Source organism: Xyrauchen texanus, chromosome 32, assembly GCF_025860055.1.
Source record: "Xyrauchen texanus isolate HMW12.3.18 chromosome 32, RBS_HiC_50CHRs, whole genome shotgun sequence".
In the NCBI taxonomy this organism is placed as follows: Eukaryota; Metazoa; Chordata; class Actinopteri; order Cypriniformes; family Catostomidae; genus Xyrauchen; species Xyrauchen texanus.
Window position 1 is genome coordinate 19,151,651 of NC_068307.1, and position 21,514 is coordinate 19,173,164.

General features: G+C 37.0%; 1 protein-coding gene and 2 pseudogenes across 1 annotated transcript; 2 read left to right on the forward strand and 1 right to left on the reverse strand.

The window, feature by feature from the left end:
- Positions 1 to 5,841: 5,841 nt before the first annotated feature.
- On the reverse strand, positions 5,842 to 11,984 carry si:dkey-33m11.7 (trypsin). The gene is made up of 5 exons (XM_052101136.1): positions 11,936 to 11,984; positions 10,977 to 11,136; positions 9,357 to 9,498; positions 7,188 to 7,454; positions 5,842 to 6,012 (listed from the first exon to the last, which is right to left on the reverse strand). The coding sequence occupies exons 1-5, from the start codon at positions 11,982 to 11,984 to the stop codon at positions 5,842 to 5,844; spliced, it is 789 nt and encodes a 262-aa protein (XP_051957096.1).
- A 1,699-nt stretch (positions 11,985 to 13,683) lies between these two features.
- LOC127625784 (trypsin-3-like) lies at positions 13,684 to 19,765 on the forward strand (annotated as a pseudogene).
- A 911-nt stretch (positions 19,766 to 20,676) lies between these two features.
- Positions 20,677 to 21,264, forward strand: LOC127625785 (dnaJ homolog subfamily C member 16-like; annotated as a pseudogene).
- The last annotated feature ends 250 nt before the right edge of the window (positions 21,265 to 21,514 follow it).

Here is a 21,514-nt window from a genome sequence, read left to right on the forward strand (position 1 = left end):
TTGTTGCCAGATGGGATAATGTGCCTCTTCACAACGTCTTTGGATATATACACATCAGAGGTTAAGTGTCTTTGGGTCATTTCACACTGATGAGGATGATTTCTCTGTGCTCTTTTCCATTGCTTCGCCATCATTGTCTTCTTCAATGACTGTTAATGGATAGAGAGAAAAGGGTTGATGATGAGCACTGTCACGATGAGAGATCTATTTTGTCTCTCACTCTCCCTCATTCGCACACGCATTGGCGCACACAGGGCTCAAAGATGGAGATTCCATGTTGCCATGAATCTTAATAGAGCACATCTCCAATGTAACAGCCGAAATGGTGCAATACATCACTGTATCAGTTTATACAAAATCTGTCCATCCTCAAGCATTGCCCAAAGAATGAAACGACTAATTGCATAAGTCAATTGTATTGTATGCGAAATTATTGTATAAAATACTACGCACAAAGTATTTTCGCACCATCATGCGTAAAATCGTAATTTGGGAGCATATGTGAAAAATTTCGCATCATCGGCACCCATAACAACAGACTCTTTTTGTTCGTGCAATCAACAAAGGTTTTTTCCATTACCTCTTTTGCTTCTCCCAATCTGCCCGAGCTTTGGTGGTCGTTTATTCTGGTTACCACTGAAAAAGTTGTTGGTGTCTTGTAGGCGGCAGGTGAAGGAAAGGTGTTCCTCGTCCCCGTCGTTGCCATAATGAGTCATTTTTTCCTCGTTATACGGTAATACATCAGACATACTGTATTAAGTTACTCTAGGCGCAAACAACAACTACTGTAGCTCCTCTTAAATCGATAGTGCGAAGTGGAATTTGCGCGGCTGTTGAGAAAATCTTTCGCGACGCAGGCAGCTAGCTGTTTATCTCTCTCGCACGTGTCTCCGCGAATGGGTGTCTGAAACGCTGGGCGAATACATGTAACTCTCTCAGCTCGCGCCCGTTCGAATTATTCAAATTTTCCAGGAGATTTTAAACGGTGGAATACTGGAAATTGGAATGCACGCTCGCGGAGGTATGCGCCTCTGCACGGGGGCTTTTTCGGCGACTGGAGCGTCGTATGGAAAACCTGAGAAACAAATGCAAATTGGGAAGCGATGCAAAACAAAGGTCCCTACGAGACCTGATGGCGAATGAACGTCACTGAGGCGCGGGCTTCCTGGTAGAGCTGCGCGCGGAGCTGCGTGCGTGTAGGGCTCTCCAGCTCTTTCATTGCAGCTATCACTAACATTAATCTGTGGAATTTTCCAAGCTGTTGGTACAAGGGGAAAATGCCTTTCATGCGAAACAAAAAAGGCATTTACCGAATACTAGTCACTTGCAAAGGAAATGTCTAGTAATTATTTGCTTTGTTTGAGATGAACAGGTGTCTGATAACAGATATCCAAATTCTATTAAGTAAATTAAAGCATTTCCAGTACAAACAAATGATTGAATAAAGAAAAAAAACACACAATATTTTTTAATATCTGTTTAAAGTTCCCTTTAACTGTCTAACTTTCAACTTCACACCAAACTATATTAAACAATATCAATGGGATCACAAAGTACTGACTCAAGTATTAAAACATAATGGAGACCCATCTATATTTTATAAGGCCTCATATCTAAGATGTAAAATATGAGGTCTTACACTAGTATCCTTATTCAATGCTTCTTTTCCAAGCCTGAAAAGCCAGACCAAACAGAATTAGATATTAAAACATGGCTGAAATCACATGAGAAAACAATGTAGGATTTCCCCCCTTCTCTTTGCATAGTTTTTTTTATTTTGTTATATCAAAAACGTAATGATGCTGAAGACATACTGGCATGGTCTGGATATAAGAGCTAAGGGTTGTGTACATCTGTCCAAGATTTGAAGAGCATAATCTTCTGCACTAGCCACAGTCATAACCTTTCCATAACTGCACATCATTCATCGCCACTCCTCAGCAGACTACAAATCTCCTGTGAATAGGAAGGAAGCAACATGCACTCATCTCCAACTGAACCATGACTGAGACAATTTTGTTCTTCTATTTGATCCGAAATTGCCAAAAAGGTGAATGCACCTGATTGAGTTGCTGTATGAGTTGTTGCTTTGTCTTGGTTTGCTAAAGAGCAGCCAACTGAAATTATCCTGATTGGATTCTTTACAGAAATGTCATTGAAAATTCATCAAATGTCTATTGATGAGAAATAGTGATAAGAAGACCAAAGGGAAGAAGAAGGGACAGTGATATGACTCTTAAGTGTGCTTGGAAGTGACGTATTGACCTAAAATGGTCTGTTTCAGGACCCAGATTTTTACATTGGACACTAAGTGGCAACCCAACACAGTACCATAATTGTTCAGCGCACAAAAGTAAACAAAAATGTTCTCAAGATCCAACATTGAAATGAATTAATACTACCATGACCTGCTTTGACCCAACAGTACCCAGATAGCAAAATAATTTTGGCCCAAATCTGGCTTCATACAGCCTGTGCGTTTGGACCACATAAAGCATGGAATAATGGTCCAATACGAATGTATGTTTAAAGTAGTAACATGACATATGCTGAATACAAAACTTCACATCAATTTAAATTAATTTTGGTTACTTCCTATTGGTAACTAAATTTCAATGGTTTTATACCCTTGGCAGCCAATAATTCACTACACAAAATAGTCGTCGGCACATATCACGCTTGTCCTCGCTACAAGTGAACCCGTATTTAATGTAGTTAGATTAAATGCACAGTATTTGATGTCCACAACAACAATATATGGGAAGAGTTGTTTTTTTTTTTTTGTTGCCATCCTTAAAGTTGATAAGCCTATTTATTTTGCTATCCTAACTGTAAATGATTACATGGTTAGTAGCATTTTATCATTTCTATTTAGCTTTAGGGTTAAGATTTAAAGGTGTATCTTAGAGGGTTAAGACAACTTTGACCCCCATAACTCCACTAGAGTTGCAATATGTTTTTCTACTTATTCTAATCATGCAGTTGACCTAAAAAATTTGGACACTTAAGCCACATATACAAATTTATATAAGCATGTCTTTGTTATATAAGCAAATATTAAACCAAGTGGCTTTTATTTTCATAAATAAAAAAAAATTATTAAAGAAATTTAGCACAAGCACAATTTTTAACCCTTAAGCTTTAAAAAATGTACAATGCTTCTAGGAATTATGACCAAAACTGAACTAGAGCTTTGAAATTTGCTGACAATTCAGAAGTGTTCCGTTTTGACAATTTATAAAAATGTCTGCACTGTACATTTTACTGTAATCAGTAAAAGCAAACTTATCAATCCTCCATGTCATATGCTGTTGGAAAGGCTCTCAAAAAGTAGAATACAACCAGCCTATTTGTTTTACTCACAGAAAAAAATATAGCGAGTAAAGTATTTTACATTTAAGTTTCATGTGAACAGGTGTTGCTTATATGCCACTTTTCACTTATAACTTCACAAAAAATAAACAGAACAAGAAATGTCAAATACTATTACTTAGAAGAGCCGATTGTCTTTAAAACGAGCCCACATGCAATGTAATAGGATGCATAGATCATTACATAATCCACACGAAGCACAATGTGCACACACAATCTGGCATCTTGCAATCTGGCTGAAAACATGTTAGCTTTCTGGATCAGATGACATCTTGTGAAATGATGTAGCATCATGGAATGCGAAACTAATCAGATTGGGTTCAGAACAGTGCAAAAACATTCAATATTTGGGCAGAGAGGCATGTGATTGGTGACTGTTACATATGGCCTCCAGGAGATGGCACCAAGTAAATGACTCAGACTACGTTTACATGGACAAAAGAAAGCAGCTTATTGCGAGAAAGTAGCGTTCCAGTTTACATGCACTGTATAAGCGGCATACTCATTACTCCCTTATACATGCGGCTCGGTCAGTAAGCAGCTTTCTCCACAGCAAAGTAATTTCCCTGTAAATAACAAACATGGTATCCAAGAAAGACTTCACTATTTTCATTCCCCATTGCTTCACTTTATTACCAGATATTCCTGATAAAGTGAAGCAATGGGGAATGAAAATAGTGAAGTCTTTCTTGGATACCATGTTTGTTACTTTCAGTTGAAGCTGTGTTTGTCTTTTGCAACCTGCAGAATTGTGGGAATTGTTCAGCAATTGTGGGGTTTCCCTCTTACATAAAAAAAACTCTTTTCACTTTTCAAAAGATCTATCAGATTATTCTTTTACAGCAAAACATGTTAGCAGCACATGCTAAAACATAATTATTCCCAGATGACCTGTATTGTTAGAGTTAGTTCAACCTTTAAATGAATGTTTCCTATTGTTTTTAATTACATAAGTAATAATGTCCCAGATAAATATTACTATATAAGTAGGTTTTAGGATGCATTCATATGATGTAGGCCTACATATAAACTCCTGAGAGTCATTGTGTGATGTTCACACTGGGTCTGTCATGCAGTGATCATTTTACATGTGGTGTCCTGTGCAGGGAGTTAAGCCAAAAGCTCCTGGAACTAATGCCACCTTCATAGAAGAGTAGCTGTATGACACACCCAGTCCTATTAGATCTACAAACATTCTTTGTTGCACGTAAGGTGTAACCTCAAAGCATTCTTTTAGCTATCCAGTCATATCAATAAGATTAAACAAATGCTATTGCTATGCACTTAATACATTTTGATGAAACCATTTGAGATTTGTTTAGAATAATAAACTAAGCAATTTAATCTGCAAATGTTTATTTGTACAAACTATGCCAAGCGCCTCGCACTAAATGAACTCAAGGGACGTTCACTCAAAAATGCAAGCTGTTGGTTTGCATTTCCATTTAATGGCACAAAACAGCAATGTCCTCTTTGTCTGTTTGAAATTCAGTGAATATCAGTGGAGGAAATAAAAGCAACCCTTATATGCAGTCTTCATAACACTATTAGACTTTTTGGAATTATCACAGTAAATTATGAACAGAAATGGATCCAAAATTCCTTTGGAGATGTTTTTTGGAATATTTTGGGTTCAATATAAGTTAAGCTCAAACCATAAAACCCTAAACTGACTGTAAAAATGATTATTTAAACAACTTAACAGCTCAAATAATACATGAGTTAACAGAAGAATTAATGTAAGTGCTTTTATAAAAATATAAGCTTCACATTTTTGCCTTTAAACCCTCCAAAAATTGGCCTCATTCACTTCCATAGTAGGTGCCTCACTGTAACCAAGATTTTTTGCTTTTATTGAACCCAGAATATTCCTTTATCAGGCCGTCACACTTGATTTAATGTTCCATTCATATGCATGCAAACATGGGACAATGGCATATGAAAACATATGTGTAGAGGTTTTGTCTTTCCTTGCGTACTAATGTTTGCCATACTGCAAATTTGTATTGCAAAAAGATGCTGTTTGTTGTGTCACAGGTAATTGAAGTAGATGGTGTTTTTTTAATGACTAATGCTGATAATAATATCTAAAGAGCATTGTGCCTGAGGGCAGATATAATGGCCATATACACTAAATGCAATTCAAGGACAGCAAATGAGAGGTACACAAAATTGGTGAAATTTCTTTTACACAGAAATTACTAAAAATTCACTAAATATGAAAAGAGTAGGCTTAACTATCAGTATGTTTTGAAATTGACACAAAGGAGAGGTTAACACCTTTCAGCATGCCAAGCGGACATGGTTATTAGCCAATACTAATAATCTCAAAAAAGCTAAATATGGGCAATTAATTAGCCTGGCCAATATATCTTTCATTAAATCATATTGTTCCGGTGTCTTTTATAGGGGTCCATTTTCTTAAAATCTACTGTGACCTCCCTAACACAGGTACAGTGAACTTTGACCTCATGGCTTAAGACATCGTGAGTATGGGCTGTATATGGTCTGGTCAATCCACCTGCGGAACCTGGACACGGCTGTATACACCCCTGGAAACTTTGGATCTCCACAACCATTTCCCCAAGAGACCAGGCCATAGACGCATCCCTCACACACCAACGGGCCCCCAGAGTCCCCCTGGAACATCAAAACAGCACACCCTTACATACAGTCTACATGAATGCATTTACAGTAAATCACTGATAATCAGAAAAAGTATAAACTTTTAGAGAAAAACTTGTAAATCCACCAATTAGTGGGTGGGGTGCGGACATAAATAAAAAACCAGCAAACTCTCCTCATTACTTTTAGTGGTACACTACCATGTCAGATTTCTGACATATTTGACTGAATAAATGCTTCTCATGATCTTAAAAAAACAAACACTAAATGTCAAATTTTCAAACGCAAATGCTTGAAATTAGTTTTGTGCTAGTTTTACAGAAATTACACAATTCACCTTTTTTTCCTCCCCTTTTCTCCCCAATTTGGAATGCCCAATTCCCAATGCGCTCTAAGTTCTCGTGGTGGCGTAGTGACTCGCCTCAATCCGGGTGGCGGAGGACCAATCTCAGTTGCCTCTGCATCTGAGGTCGTCAATCCACGTATTTTATCAAATGGCTTGTTGAGCGCGTTACCGCAGAGACATACTGCGTGTGGTGCTTCACGCTATTCTCCACGGCATCCACGCACAACTCGCCACATGCCCCACCTAGAGCGAGAACCACATTATAGCGACCACGAGGAGGTTAACCCAACGTGACTCTGCCCACCCTAGCAACCGGGCCAATTGGTTGCTTAAGACTAAATCATGCCCTGGATTCAAACTTGTCACTCCAGGTGTGGTAATCAGCATCTTTACTTACTGAGCTACCCAGGCCCCAAAATCCAGCTTTACATTTTTTTTTTCACACTTCCATTTTGTGTTATTTCATAGCTTCGATGACTTTACTGATATTCTAAAATGTGAAAAATAGTAATAATAGCTTGATTTCACGTCATTCTATCCATTTAAATGTATAAAATGGAAGTTTGCTTATTCCATTTGAGTTGGGACTACATTAAAACTTTCTGTGGTGTTAATGTAGCAGTGATGAAACTGGGCAGGAGATTTCCATTTCCCAGCATGGTTTGCACAGGTATCGGTAAGGAGCGTAAATATTTAAATTAAGTGTTATTTTATATGTTTTTGTCAAAGATTAATATAGTGCTCATATGGGTTCCAAAAAACACACACAATAATGCACTGTATTTCAAAAATGTAAAAGGGTTCAAAATATGAAGAGCTTTCCGCAGATCACACCAAGCAGTACCTTACATGCATCTTTCCCTCCTGTGCTGGACCCTGCACAGATCATATTGGTTGTAATGTTCCCATTGAAGGATTTGCTGCTGTTGCACTTAACCATGGACACGATGGGGAGTTTGACTGTGCGGAGGGTGAGGGGGGTCTGACCTCCACTGTGGCTTGTGGAGCCCCACCCAGACACCCGGCACATCCTGCCCGCCAGCAGCCCTGTGTTCTGTTTAGGGAGTGGGGCGAGGGACACATACCGGTTCAGCTCTATGGGAGCACTAAGCTGAAATAAACCATATCAAGAGAGATATGTTGAACAGGGCTGTCAGAAAAGCACAACTGTTAGCTGTCAGATTTATATAAACGCATGCTTCCCAAAGCCTGAAACCCACACTGTAAAAAATGTTTAGTCAGGTAACCTAAAAAAAAGTCCTTCTAAATGAACTGGTATTATTCAAGTCAACAATATGATTAAATATGCCTAAATCGAGCCATGACTATAATAGGTTACACTATAAAAAGTATTGTTTAAAGGTGCAGTATGTAAGTTTTAGAAACCCTTGTTATTAATGACACTTGTGGCCGTTAAGTGAACAGCAGCCAGCTAACTGTTGCTTGCGTTCGCGCACACACTCCATAGGGAAACAAGTGAGTGAGCATCAACCAAAACAATGATGTAACATACAAAGAGACTGAACGTGATTCACCAACATCATGTAGACAGACATAATTGAAATTACACTGTTATGATTGTTTATATTGAGACTGTATATTAGATTTGACTCTCCAGTGCTGGAACAGGGCTAAAACAAAGTGTGGATATAGGTCTGAATATGCAAGACTTTGGTTTGAAGTAATCACTTTTTTTTGCATGATACATTAACTGCATTTATACTATAGCATATGTCGGCGTTAGCTAGCTAGCCAGCCAGCTTTATCAATAGCTGTTATCTGAATTTGGTGGATGATGACTGTATCGGTTTATAAAATTGATTGTGTCAACATATAAAATATGTTGACACAATTTAGTATTGATGTGATTCCATCACAACTAACATTTTGATATATCGATGCACTATTGTTTTATAATAGTAGAATGTATATATTTTCTGTATTACCAAGTTATGTTACACTAATGAATGGGTCTGTTTGCATTATGTTGAACATCGTCTAGCATTCATTTCATGTGCTATTGTAATTTACCTTGCTGAATAATTACAGATTAACATTGCTGTCAGTTACTGTGAATCAGCATACCTAACTTTTAGTGTAAATAGAAGATTGTTACAAAGTCATGAAGCAAGGTAGCTTGCAATTCGTCAGCGTTAGCAGGCATGATCAAGTTAGCTGAAATTACACAGATCAGTGCTTATGGCAATATATTACCTGTCCAATAAGAAGAACGCCAATTCAGGGTCAGTTTTGATCCCCAAAACAGAACGAAGGTCCCTCCAAATGCCCTGCCGATTTTCACTCTAGTTTTCGCTCGACCACGACCATGTTCCCGCTAAGCCAAATGGGATTCAGTAAATAATATATATATTTGTTTTTGCCTGATTCTGAGTTTGTGTAGGAGTCAGTGTTCTTGGAGCCGAACCTTTGCTGGATTCCATCTCTAAGATAACGTTACCTAGTGTTGTAGACTGTTGTCGCTGCTGAATAACAGAAGAGAAGCACTGAGGCAAGGCTCTCGGGAGTGCACATCCTTTGGATTTTCCCGGCAAAAGCAAACCGCTCCCTTCGCATGAAAATCAGTCTACAGGCTTTAATAGGCAACCTAGGAAGTCCGGGAAGGGCTAATTTTTCAAGTTGTGTTACAAGCCGTTCACACATTGGCACAAAAAAAGGCGAACAAACCATTAGACTCTAATTTATTATACCATGGTACTGTGATAATGCAAAGTCAACCCTATTCATCAAATGGGAGTATTTTACCTAAAGTGGTTTATTTAGCTAATTACTTGCAGACTGTACATTATCCTGCTTATTAAATGGTAATAAGTGTTACAAAATATCTGATCATAGGATGTCACAATTGAACAATCAGAATCAATTATTCCAGCTAGCTGTGTAATAATGTTTTGTAACTATACTCTTGACTCTCAAAAGAGATATCTAATTCTTCATACTTCTACAATAAACAATGATTCAGACTGAATACCAAGGCAAACAAACAGTGGTGTACCTTAATTAGCATGATGTCTGCATTATTGGTGCTCTTGTTGTACAGAGGGTATGGGATAAGAGACTGAGGCTTGAAATACTGCTCTGTCCCCTCATAAGCACCCAAAGTATAGTCTCCTGCAACGATCATCATCTGATCCATCCTTAAAGACAAGCAAAAATGCCATCTACAGACTACAAGAGCCTTTGAAATATATTATGGGTTGTTATTCTAGCACAGTCTTATACTAAAGTGCCATTATGACCACATAAAAATATTAATTTGTGAATTGTATGAGTTGTCTTTGAAAATGAGTATGATTTCAAAAGGTACCAGATACAATTATGTGCTTGATATCTCATTTTTTAACATCACTTGTTATACACAGTGATTATTGGTAAAGGACATGAGGTGAAAGACAGTATTACTCCCTGTTAGCAGCATCAGCTGTGCCAAGCAGCAGATAAGACAACATTCATTTAGTACCACAGAGTGATGAAGGGTCAAGGTTATAGCACATCCGATGTGGCTGTCAGCTGTACTTTAGTTTTCAACTCAACCACAGACTTCGCTGTTAGACCAGATCTTGTTAGTCTCATAAAAGGTCTGTTAGGCAGACAATGGTTCATTTAAAATGAAGACTGCCAATTTAACATGTTCATTTAATACAATTAATTCTTTAAAAAAATAAGGCACTAAAAAATTTGGCATTTAACCCCAACCTGAACATACATTTTTCTATGATCAGAAAAAATCAAGCTTGATTTACCTAAATTCAAATTATGTTTTTGTCTGCAGTTATCACAGCTTCAGCCATTACTATTGACTTCTAAAGCCACATTAAAGGAATATTCTGTGTTCAATACAAGTTAAGCTCATTCGACTGCATTAGTGGCATAATGCTGATTACCACTAAAAAATAATTTAGATCCTTTTATTGAAATTAGCAAAAATCTGGGTTACAGTGAGGCACTTACAATGGAAGTAAATGGGGACAATTCTTGGAGGGTTTAAAGGCAGAAATGTGAAGCTTATACTTTTATAATAGCACTTACATTAATTCTTATGTTAGAACACATGTATTATTTGAGCTGTTAAGATGTTTAAATTGTCCTTTTAGTCATTTTAGGGTTTGCTGACATCATCATGGAAATTAATTTGTAAAATGTACAATAACTTTACACAGAAAATGTTAGTAAGCGATTTTATCACACTAAAATCATGTTAACACGCATATTGCTTATATATTGTGGCAATCGTTTTAAAATATTAAGTATTTTAATGTTTATGGTTTGGCCCCATTCACTTCCATTGTAAGTGCCTCACTGGAACCCAGACTTTTGCTTTTTTTAAAGAAAAGAACGGGCGAGTCAAAATAATTTTTTGTGTTATTATGTCACAAATATAGCAATATTTTGTCACAAATGCTGTTGATTGAGCTTAACTTGCAGAACCCAGAATATTCCTTAAAGCTGTGTCTGTCTTTGCTCGTCTGCTACAATAATGTAATGTCTTTGAATTATCTTCCTTCATTTTCCACAAATACTGATTTATGTAATAGTTAAATTAATCTGTATATTATGTAAATAATTTAATTTGAAATAGATTGACAGCTCTTAAAAATAGTAAATAATCACACACCCAATATTGCAGTGAGCAGCTGTTAGCACCCAGTATTTATGGACAAGAGATCCGCCACAGAAGTGCTGCCCCTTTGAGCTTTGTAATGACACAATGTATTTGATTGAATTTGGCGATGGGATATATCCGCCAATGATGCGCCCCTGAATGAAGTCCAGACCTGAAAGCAAAAAGAGCAGATTTCACAAGATTTAAAATAGCTCAGAACTCAAGGAGACAGACAAAGGGCAATGACAAAAACCTCTAATCTCATTTACATTCAGTTTGAATTTGATAACTGAAAAAATCAAGCTTGACTCCCTGTGTATTACTGTTGAGTAAAGGTCAAGTTTCTTTCCAGGCAAACAGATGCAGCCTTATGTTCTGTAAATGCCTCTAATATATGGATTAGGAAGTGGTCTGAAGTCAGTAGTGGGGGATCTACATTTTCTGATTATTTGCAGTGGAATCTGTAAAAACCTTAATTTAGCATTTCAGACTCCATATATCAAGTGATATTGGATCTTTGCATATCTGAGGAATGTTGACAACAGGCACATGAATTGCAAGCAAATGCAGAGTAAACGTAGGGGAGACCAGGGCTAGTTGTCACACTAACCACATTTTTCACAAGGGCTATATACTGGATATACTGGGGCATGTATCCACAAAAGATCATTGTGTGTTCAATGAACTGTATCTTTTTTCCTTTGCAATAATGGTGGAATTTTCATTTGCTTTTTTATGCAGCTTAGACATATGTGCCTATACCGAAATTAATTTAAAAAAAAGGAGAAGAAGAAGAAAATTCACTAGAGTAAAAAGTATCACAAATAGTCCATGTCTCCCCTACAGCTTTAAAGACAATAAGATCCATTGATCTACCACTTTGGAATATTTCTAAAAGCTATATAAAGCTAAGAATGCACATGTACCTACGGTACAAAAATTAAACCCTTCTTAGAGTTTAGTATACTTACAATTTGCAGGGAAGAGTTTCAACAGCACCAGAAAGAGAAGCGGGGCCATGGCAAATGTGAATGTGTAGCACTGGACTGCGTGTTGGCTGGGCTATATCTACCAAACCCCTCCACATCGCTGTGAGAAAATCACATCAACACCGTTCCTCAAGTTTCCAAAGTTCTGATTTCAGTTGTCATGGGTAACTTGATGGGAAACAATGTTTGATTCAAGAGAACAACGAGTTGGCCTTTCAGCAGGTTTCTCCACTATGACCTTCTCATAACACACAACATGAACCCAGTGGTTCATTTGAGTGTAATGGGCATTTATCTTACAAGTTTGAACTTGTCTGTTAAGCCCCATCAACTTTCTATGTGAAAATTAGTGTCCCTTGTAATAAAAATCCCAATGGAATTCTAATGGGTTGATAATGGCATCCTATTATTATTTGGAACAAATCATAAAGGGCTCAAATAAAAATCCTCTAAGAATTAAAGGGATAGTTCACCCAAAAATGAAAATTCTCTCAATATTAAAAAAGGACTTATATATTGATCTGTTTCTTTTTCAATGCATTGCAATTGTAAGCCATTTCTTTACAGAGGTGTCACACCACCTGTTTAGTACAGTAGTAAAAGTTCTGGTCATCCCACCATACAAGCCCATTCTATATATTGTTTTGAGTATTCAGTGGTTTTGTGTGGACTAAATGGAAATTCATGTTCTCGCTGTTAGCCAGTAACTCCCAGACATTTCATTTAGGATGCAGTACCACACATTTGCCTATCTTTCATCCCCCACAAAGGAGGAGCTCATCTCAAAAATACATGCCTTGTCTCTGTGTAACTATCAACTTCAAGGGAAAGAGAATCACAATGCAGAATAACGTGATCTGGCTGAGTTATAGGAATAAATGTACAGTGAGAGAGAATGCTAGAGAAACAGGAACACAGGGTATGCATGTACAATCAGAGATGAAGTAAGCAAGTTAATCACCCTCATGTCTTTCCAAACCTGTATGACTTACTTTATTCAGTGGAACACAAGAACAGAAATGTTAAAGAATGTTAATGCTCTTTTTTTCCATACAGTGAAAGTTAATGGGGACTGAGGCTGTTGGTCCTTAACATTCTGCATGCTAGCATTCAAAATTCAAGACTGTCATGTGGGTTTGGAACAACATGAGTCATTTATTTTTATATTTGGTGTGTCAATTATTGAGACATTAATTGAGGCTTAAATTATGAAATTTCATGAGCAACTGTCTGAATACAGATTCACTATATCCAAGGAGGGACTTGATGTTTTTGAAGAGATGGCAAACCCATCTCTTAAGGTGGAGCTCTCCCCTAAGGGTATGGACGTGCATTAATAAACATCAAGGGATAGTGGCAAAAAACTTGTTCGCAGATGCTTTTGTTACCACCATCCCATTGCCCTTTCCACCTAATTTTACAGTCACCGATATCATATTCACCAGCAAACCATTTTGTCAAACAAGGGAGTCAATAGATATTTGATTTCTCCTCTGAAAGCAGAATATTCCGTATTAATCAAAGGGTAGGTTTAAGGCATGATAGCTTCAAACAAGAGGAGTCGACCAGAACTATTGAGTGCTTTTGGGTCAGCCCGAGTCCTGTTGTGTTGTTGTTTTTGTTCCCGATTATAGTAAGTTAACAAAGAAGACCATGAATCCTATGGGACAGATGTGGTTACACTATAAAAGTAAAGAGAATATTCCCAGCTTCGGTAGTGCGGTAGGAAGATGGTAATGCCCAGAATTGATGCTCAGGGTGAGTACAACAAAGCGACACCATATATTTTAAGTAATGATACGTCATACACATAACATCATATATTAGTAACTTTGGATATTTTGATACAAAACCATGATCTATGACAATATTAATTGATGTTTTTTTTTTTTTGGAGCAAGCTACACTAAGTTGGGAAGATATAGGCTAGTCAAAAAGAGTTTTATTAACAGCTATTGTTCCTGTTTTCTGTAAAACCATGTGGACACATGCTGTGAAATCCACTGAATTGATTGATTTATTATACGGACATCTGTAAAATATGATGCTTTTTCAATACCACAGCTGAAATGTGCTGAGAAATTATGTTTGAGCTCTAAATGTCCTGTGTTTTAGACTTCTTAAACATGACAAAATGCCTTGAATATGATTTGCTCATCATGCTCTCAACCCTTCACGGTAAAGCACTGCATTACCTGAGTAGGCTAACATATAACATCAAAATTTAATGCATAAATATGCTCATATTTGCTCTTTGTGCAGTCATTAGCAAAGTGTTAGTATTAGCAAGTGTGAACTTGTGCAGCTGGCAATTTTGTTTATTCTAGGGCATTCTCTGTATCATTATTCCCTTCATTCATAGGCTCACTGCATTAGAGGATCATTGGAGGTCAGGAGGTTGAACCATATTCTATCAAGTACCAGGCCTCTATCCAGTACAATAACTCCTGCGGAGGAACACTCGTTAGCCCGCAATGGGTGGTTACTGCTGCCTACTGCTGGAGACCGTGAGTATTGCATCCATGTTGCGTCAGCGCTGATCTTCGAATCAGCAACTGAATTCGCTTAGGAATTTTGATTTGCTCTAAAGAACGCAGTAAACATGCTATAAGTACTCTTGTTATAACATTACAGTCAACATTACACTTGTGTAACAACAGGACATTTGATCATGACATGCTCTTGAAAGTAAGTTCATTAGAATTCGTGAGGCAAGCCATTCACTCAAATGTCGTTTCAAGCCTGTATGATTTTCTATATTCTGTGGAACTCAAAAACATGTCAGGCAGAATATTCTGCCTGATCTTTTCTTTAAAATGAATGCGAATGGGGACGTGTGCTATAACACTAACCAAATGACAAAAATGTAAGTAATTCATATTCAGCAAATTGCTTTGGCCCTAACAAACAGCTGAAATGTGGCCTAGCTCAGAAAGTGAATGATGCCCCAAATCTGGTACAGATACTTTTGCCAGATCTGATCCAAAACATTGCCATAACTTCACCAGCAGAGAGCCAAATTAGTAAAGCTTGTGTGGCCAATACATGGGCCTTATATGTAATTCTTGATTGTTCTTTGATAGACTAAATGCCAGTATTCTCCCAGAATTTAACCAGAAGAACATAAAGCCTACTCAATACTTTAATTTATTGCACAATAAATCAAACATAGACCACAAAATTAAATCACAATCTTTTTTATTTGAAATAAAATGAAAATGTGTTGATGTTGGTTGTAATATTGGAAGTGGTTAGCATTGTCTAATGCATGATGAGAGTGTAGTTACAATCATTTTTATTTTTAATATAAGATAATGTTAAACATAACACAAAGTGAATTAATGTTAGTAGACATATTAGACAAATCTCACCCATGGGCAATATCTTTTTCACTCACAACCTGTAAGAGAGAAAATGGAATTCGATAGAATTAATAGAATTATTCACATTTCAATCACTTTTTATAACCTGAAAAACACTACACACATCATCTACACCTAACGCTTTTGGTCCTAAGAAAAAAAAAGTATAATTGATTTAATTTTCTTAATGATCAGTTATAGGATTTTAAAATGACTAAACTGCACTTAAAGCTACTTTAAGGTGTTTCAGGATACAGCAATTGTGAGGAGAGAAAACAGTGGGAAAAATGGCCACTGTCCTGTATTTAAGTTGCTGCTGCCATGACAGTTTCACTCCAACAGGGTTGGGAGGGTTACTTTTGAAATGTATTCCACTACAGATTACAGAATACATGCTGTAAAATGTAATTTGTAATGTATTCCATTAGATTGCACAATGTCAGTAACGTATTATAAATACATTAGATTACTTCTTCTGCACTGCTAGATTTTTCCACTTGTTTTGATTATAAAAATTCTGCCAGTACAGTAAGACAAAATACACATGTTAAAATAATTCTCTAAAAAACCTAAATATCTTATGCAGTGTTGTTTCTAAAACAAGATACATCAAATTGATCTTGTTTTAAAGATTTTTATATATTTTTACAGGAAAACGATAAAAAAATTATTATCAAGAATAAGAGGTTTGCCCTAATATCAAAGGTCTTACTAGAAAAAAGAAATTATGATCCAACGTAAATTTTCTTGATTAAAACAAAAACGTGATCATGCCCGGTAACACATGCGTGTAAAATGGCTAGAAATAGCATTTTAGCTTGGAGTAAAGCTGACAATATACACAAAGTTTATTTCTATTTCTTATGCTCTAAACTTACTTCAAACTTACTTCTCTGTCTGCTTATGAATGTAACACATCATAAGATAGTGTTTCACCGCTGTTCAAATGCACTTTGGATCGCATAATTTATAGGTATAAATGTTTTCCATCTGAAAGGACTAAATATTAAATGAAACAAATGACAATAAAATGCAAAGTAATCTCTTCAGTAATCAAAATACTTTTTGAATGTAACTGTATTCTAATTACCAATGATTTAAATTGTAACTGTAGTGGAATACAGTTAATTATATTTTGTATTTTAAATACGTAATCCCGTTAAATGTATTTTGTTACTCCCCAACCCTGTCCATTAATAGGAGTTGAAAGAAGATGCTACAACAATGAGACCAAACAATGGCATTGTTGAACAGGCTGTGGTATGGACTCCCACACCTGCCTACACGTGCTTTTCAGAGTATAAACCAAATGTTAACCACAAGTTAACGTTTTCATGGCTTGCACACATGGGTCTCAGCTATGTGTTGTCATCTGGGCCATATACCGCAATGCCAGTTGTGACCCATGAGAACATTTCTGCCAATTCTAAAGTTTTGGCCAAACATATATGGTGAAAGTTTGGCCCACATGTGTTTAACCATGCCATATCAAGGCCAGATGTGACAGCTAACTTCCTTGCTATCTGGGTAATAGCTTTGAGTAATAAACTAATTGAAACAGATCGCAACATGCCAAGTTTGTTTTAATTCACAAATGAGATTTAAGGGCTACAGCAGAGGACAAAAATATTTTCTGTGTATAACAACTTAAATTTCAGTCTGTTCACACTAAGATATCATGCTACTTCATAAGTCTTGGAATATAGTACACATATGGTATTACCGAGGCTGTCAATTTAACACGTTAAATCAGTGTGATTAATTAAAAAAAACATAACACATAAAAACGTTTAACACAATAATCATGCCACTGTAACAAGGAATTTTCCTATCATCTGAGATATTGCAGCTCATGCGCCTTAAGTAAGTGACTGAAAGCTGGCAAACTATTGTGTTAGATTTGACAGATTAGACAGCTAGTTCTAGCTAGCACCTCTAAATATTGCTAAAAGATAATACAGAATATAATTAGCCTTCAGGATCAAAGCTATCTAAGTTTGGGGACACTATTTCTAATAAAACAGCTAGTTATAATAATAGATTAAACAAAATTTGGACACAAAACCATCATCAATTCAGAAATATTCTTAGCTATACCATTATTATAATGATTTGAGTCAATAAGATACATAGGAAAATATCTCCTCAGTCCAGGCAACTCTGTTGACAGAATCCGATAAAAACGAAGCTCTCAGATTTTGCCACTGCGATTTTAGCAAAACATTTCATTTAGCTTAACCAGACAATTTTAAGGTAACAGCTAACTTTTTGAGGACTGTTGGGTCAGCTAACTACAGGCTTGGTTTACTGTTTGCGGCTGTTTTTTTGCCTCCACTTCCGTCTGTGACATAGGTGGTGACATTGCCAATGTATTGTTCTACTCAAGCTTGAAGTGCAACCTAATTTGTTTTGCGAGTCTCGGCAGAGACTTTTTAACAGAGACTGGGCATTTCTATTAAAATGAATGGGAGAAATTGGACCGCCCAATGGTCAAAAGATGAAAGAAAGATCCCATATAAAAGTGCCAATCACCTTCAAGTAGACAGGAGCTGCTCTTGCCACTTTACATAGAAAAATAGCTATCTGAGGGTGTTCCAAAGATGCCAGTGGACTCAATTGCTAGAAAGACTTTGGTCTTGGCCAGCAGAGGGCAGTAATCGCAACTCCAGCTGTTAAGACAATGCACAGTTAAACAAAGAAAGGAAGACAAAGAAGCAAAGTGCAGGGGTCTCGGACACATTTTTAAAGATTCAAAATACATTTGACTTAACAAAGCATAATTAAAAAACTGCATTTATGGTTAGAGATGCTGAAAACTACTGAAACATGACAACAACCATGAGAACAAAAATGTCTGTCTGAAGCATATGTACAGATGGAATGCAAAAATGCATCCTATGTGAACATCTCTTTAAATCTACCTCAGACAGATTGATGAACTAAATTACAAACTGGATTGTTGAGGACTGTAGGCAAGGCTTATGTTCAATAATATTAAAATAAACTAAATATATTGATGTCTAAAGATACTTTTTCCTAATGTCTAATACTCTAATTAATACTCTACTTATCTGCCACAATTATGTAATATCTTTGAATTATATTATATATTTCTTAACATAATTACTATTATATGCATTATATATACATTTTATATAATACATAAATATTTGTTTTATTATTATATATTGAATAATCTATATTTGGGTGCTGTTTTCCAGAAAATATTGATGTGATTGATAAATAAGCAAATCATGATTAACAGTTGTAGGAATTATGCATTATTATATTATTTATGATATTATGATCCTTTTTGGCCCTCAACAGCATTCTGATTCACTTTCATTTAATGGAGTAGACAAGGTCATTTTGCTAAACATCTCCGATGACGGTTTGGAAAAAAATAATGGTCAGTAAATGTTGACATTTTTGGGTGATCTATTCCTTTAAATCATAGGCATATGCTCTTTTCTAACATTGCTAAAAGTACATTTTGTTAAAAAGGTGAAATGTTTCACTCTGCTTTAACCTGGCTTCATGCATTCATTTGTGAATCAGTTGGAAAAGCCAGCAGAACTAAATGCCAACATTCAGCCAACTGCTCTGCCAGTCTCAGGCACCCCTCCTTTACAAGCATGCATGGAGTGCCTGGGTGTCACTCAGGTGTACACCTGAGTGCTGTGGACGCAGTACAGAGGACAGGAAGATCATTCCCAGTGTCAATACTACTACTATTACAGAATCACAGGAAATATGGTGTGCACTGTCTCTCTGCCGGGTGGCAAAGACTCTTGTCAGGTGAGTCAGACCAAAATTAGGGATTAGACACTCCTGCCAGGTGAGTCACAGCAAAAGGGTGATTTAGCTTTGCTGAGATACAACTCTGTAACTCTGTGACATTGCATTTATAAATCCAAATCAGAGGGCAGTAAAGTTACAGTGGGATACAAAAGTCTGGATAAAAACATGGTTAACATGGTCTCTGCCAAAAAATCATAATGATTATTTCTTTCATATTTATTCAAACATTTATAATAAAGCTTTATTATTATTATTATTATTATTATTATTATTTCCAGGTCTAAATTAGATTTAAAATACCAGATTTTTAAAGTGGACATTTGAACCCCACTTTACAGTCCCCCCCCCTTTTAATCTTGAGATTAAATCTTGTATGTATGTGTGTGTGTGTGTGTGTGTGTGTGTGAGAGAGAGAGATGAATGAGCATCTGAAATACATTTCAACAGAACATATTCAACAAAAGCATTCTATCCCTGATTCAATGAGTGCTGTGACATTGACCTCTGTTTGGCAACAGGGTGACTCTGGCGGGCCTCTTATCTGAATGGTTATTTTGAGGGTATTGTGTCCTGGGGCATCAGTTGTGCCAACCCGTACTTCCCTGGAGTCTACACCAAAGTCCACAACTACATCACATGTATCAGCTAGAAAGTTTTGTTCTCAAAGGTTGTTGAATTGCCACACCATATAAATGACACCTGGAGACCCAGAATAATAAGTATGGCAGTCAGTGGTCTGTTAGATAAGATGCAAGATTAATTCTTGCATTGAGTGTTATTTTAATCATTTAACTTTATAAACTCCTCAATTACACTATACACTATGGAAGAAACCAAATTAAAAATGTATAGGGTCATGACAGATAATCCAAAGAGGGTTTTGAGAGTATTTAAAAAAGTCCTTATCAAGTGACATGTTAATTTGTGGTGAAATGAATGTTTGTTTAGGTGTAAAACCAAATTCAGAGTGTCCACTGGTGCCTGTTGGTTTAAATCTGAAGGTACAGTGCACCAAATAGTTTTTTATTAACTATGGGTAACACTTTACAATAAGGTTCCATTTGCTAACCAGTAGCGGTTCTAGCTTGTTTGGCGCCATGGGCGATACCTGCTTCAACACGCCTCGTACAACCACACAAGATGCTGCCCAGGGCAACTGCCCATGTCGCCCATGCCTAAATCCGCAGTTATCATGAATAAACAGTTAATGACGCTCTCTTAAAAGCACATTAAAATCTCCATAGTATTAACCATATTGCTCAAATTTATATCACCAGCAAAATAATCGTGATTATATCGGGAATTTTCAATATATCGCCCAGCCCTAATTTGAGCTAGATCTTCAGGAACAGAATTAAAGCTGAAGTATATCATTTTTGCACCACCAAACGGAATTGCAAAAATAAAAAATTTCAAAACAGGTTTTTGCCCCCAGCTCACACCATTGGTCGAGTCAATGTTATTGTCTCTCTTGAGATGGGTGGCTCAAAACAAACAGGAATTTTCATAGCACTACAGTGTTTACAGTTTTCAAGAAAATGTACCTAGGAATGACTGATTTATGGCTGTCTCTGCATATTAAGCTGGGATAGGAGGAAGTATTTTAACACAGAAAAAGTTACATACTTCAGTTTTAAGTGCCTGTATTGCGTACTGCAACAAACAGTTCTAAAGGACTATATCCCCAACTCCTCTTTCAGGTCTCAGGCTCTTCACTACTCCTTCTTAAATGTGGACAAACACAGCCAGTGGATGGACTCGCTCATGGAGGCGGCTCTGGATGCCAGGCCTTCAGACATCCTGGATGAAGAGGAGGAAGAAAAACCAGACTATACTGGCCATGCCCTGGCACTCAATGACCACAAGAAATACTTCTGCATTTTCAGACCTGTGTTTACAGGGGAGCAAGTTGAGTGTAGCCGGTCGTCTGATGAAGATGGGGTGGTGGCCGGGCAAAGCAAAGGCGCAAAGTGCCCTGTCCAGTTCCCGGCAGAGGTCCACCTCTCTGGAGATTCACCATAAACTGGACCAACTGGGTTTGCGGATGGAGAGGCTTTTGGAGGGCCCGGTCTGGACACCACAACACCCCAGAAATAAGACTCACAATTGTCCTCTGGCCGAACCAGGCAGTGGCTCAGAACTATAACAGGAGGCATGCTCTAGTGACGTTAAAGTTGTTGAATTCTGAAGTCAAAACAGCTTTTTTTAATCTGAATTACACAGTTATTTTAAACAATATTAAATTATTCTGTAAAACACACTGGTTTTGAGGAGAGAGAGAGTTGTCTTTATTTGGAGCACCATGTGCTCATCAGCTTCTTTAGTGGTGAGAATACCTCTTCTATAACAGTCGGTCTCATGGTAGTATGGCCGTTTCTTTACTGTGTGGATGCTTTTC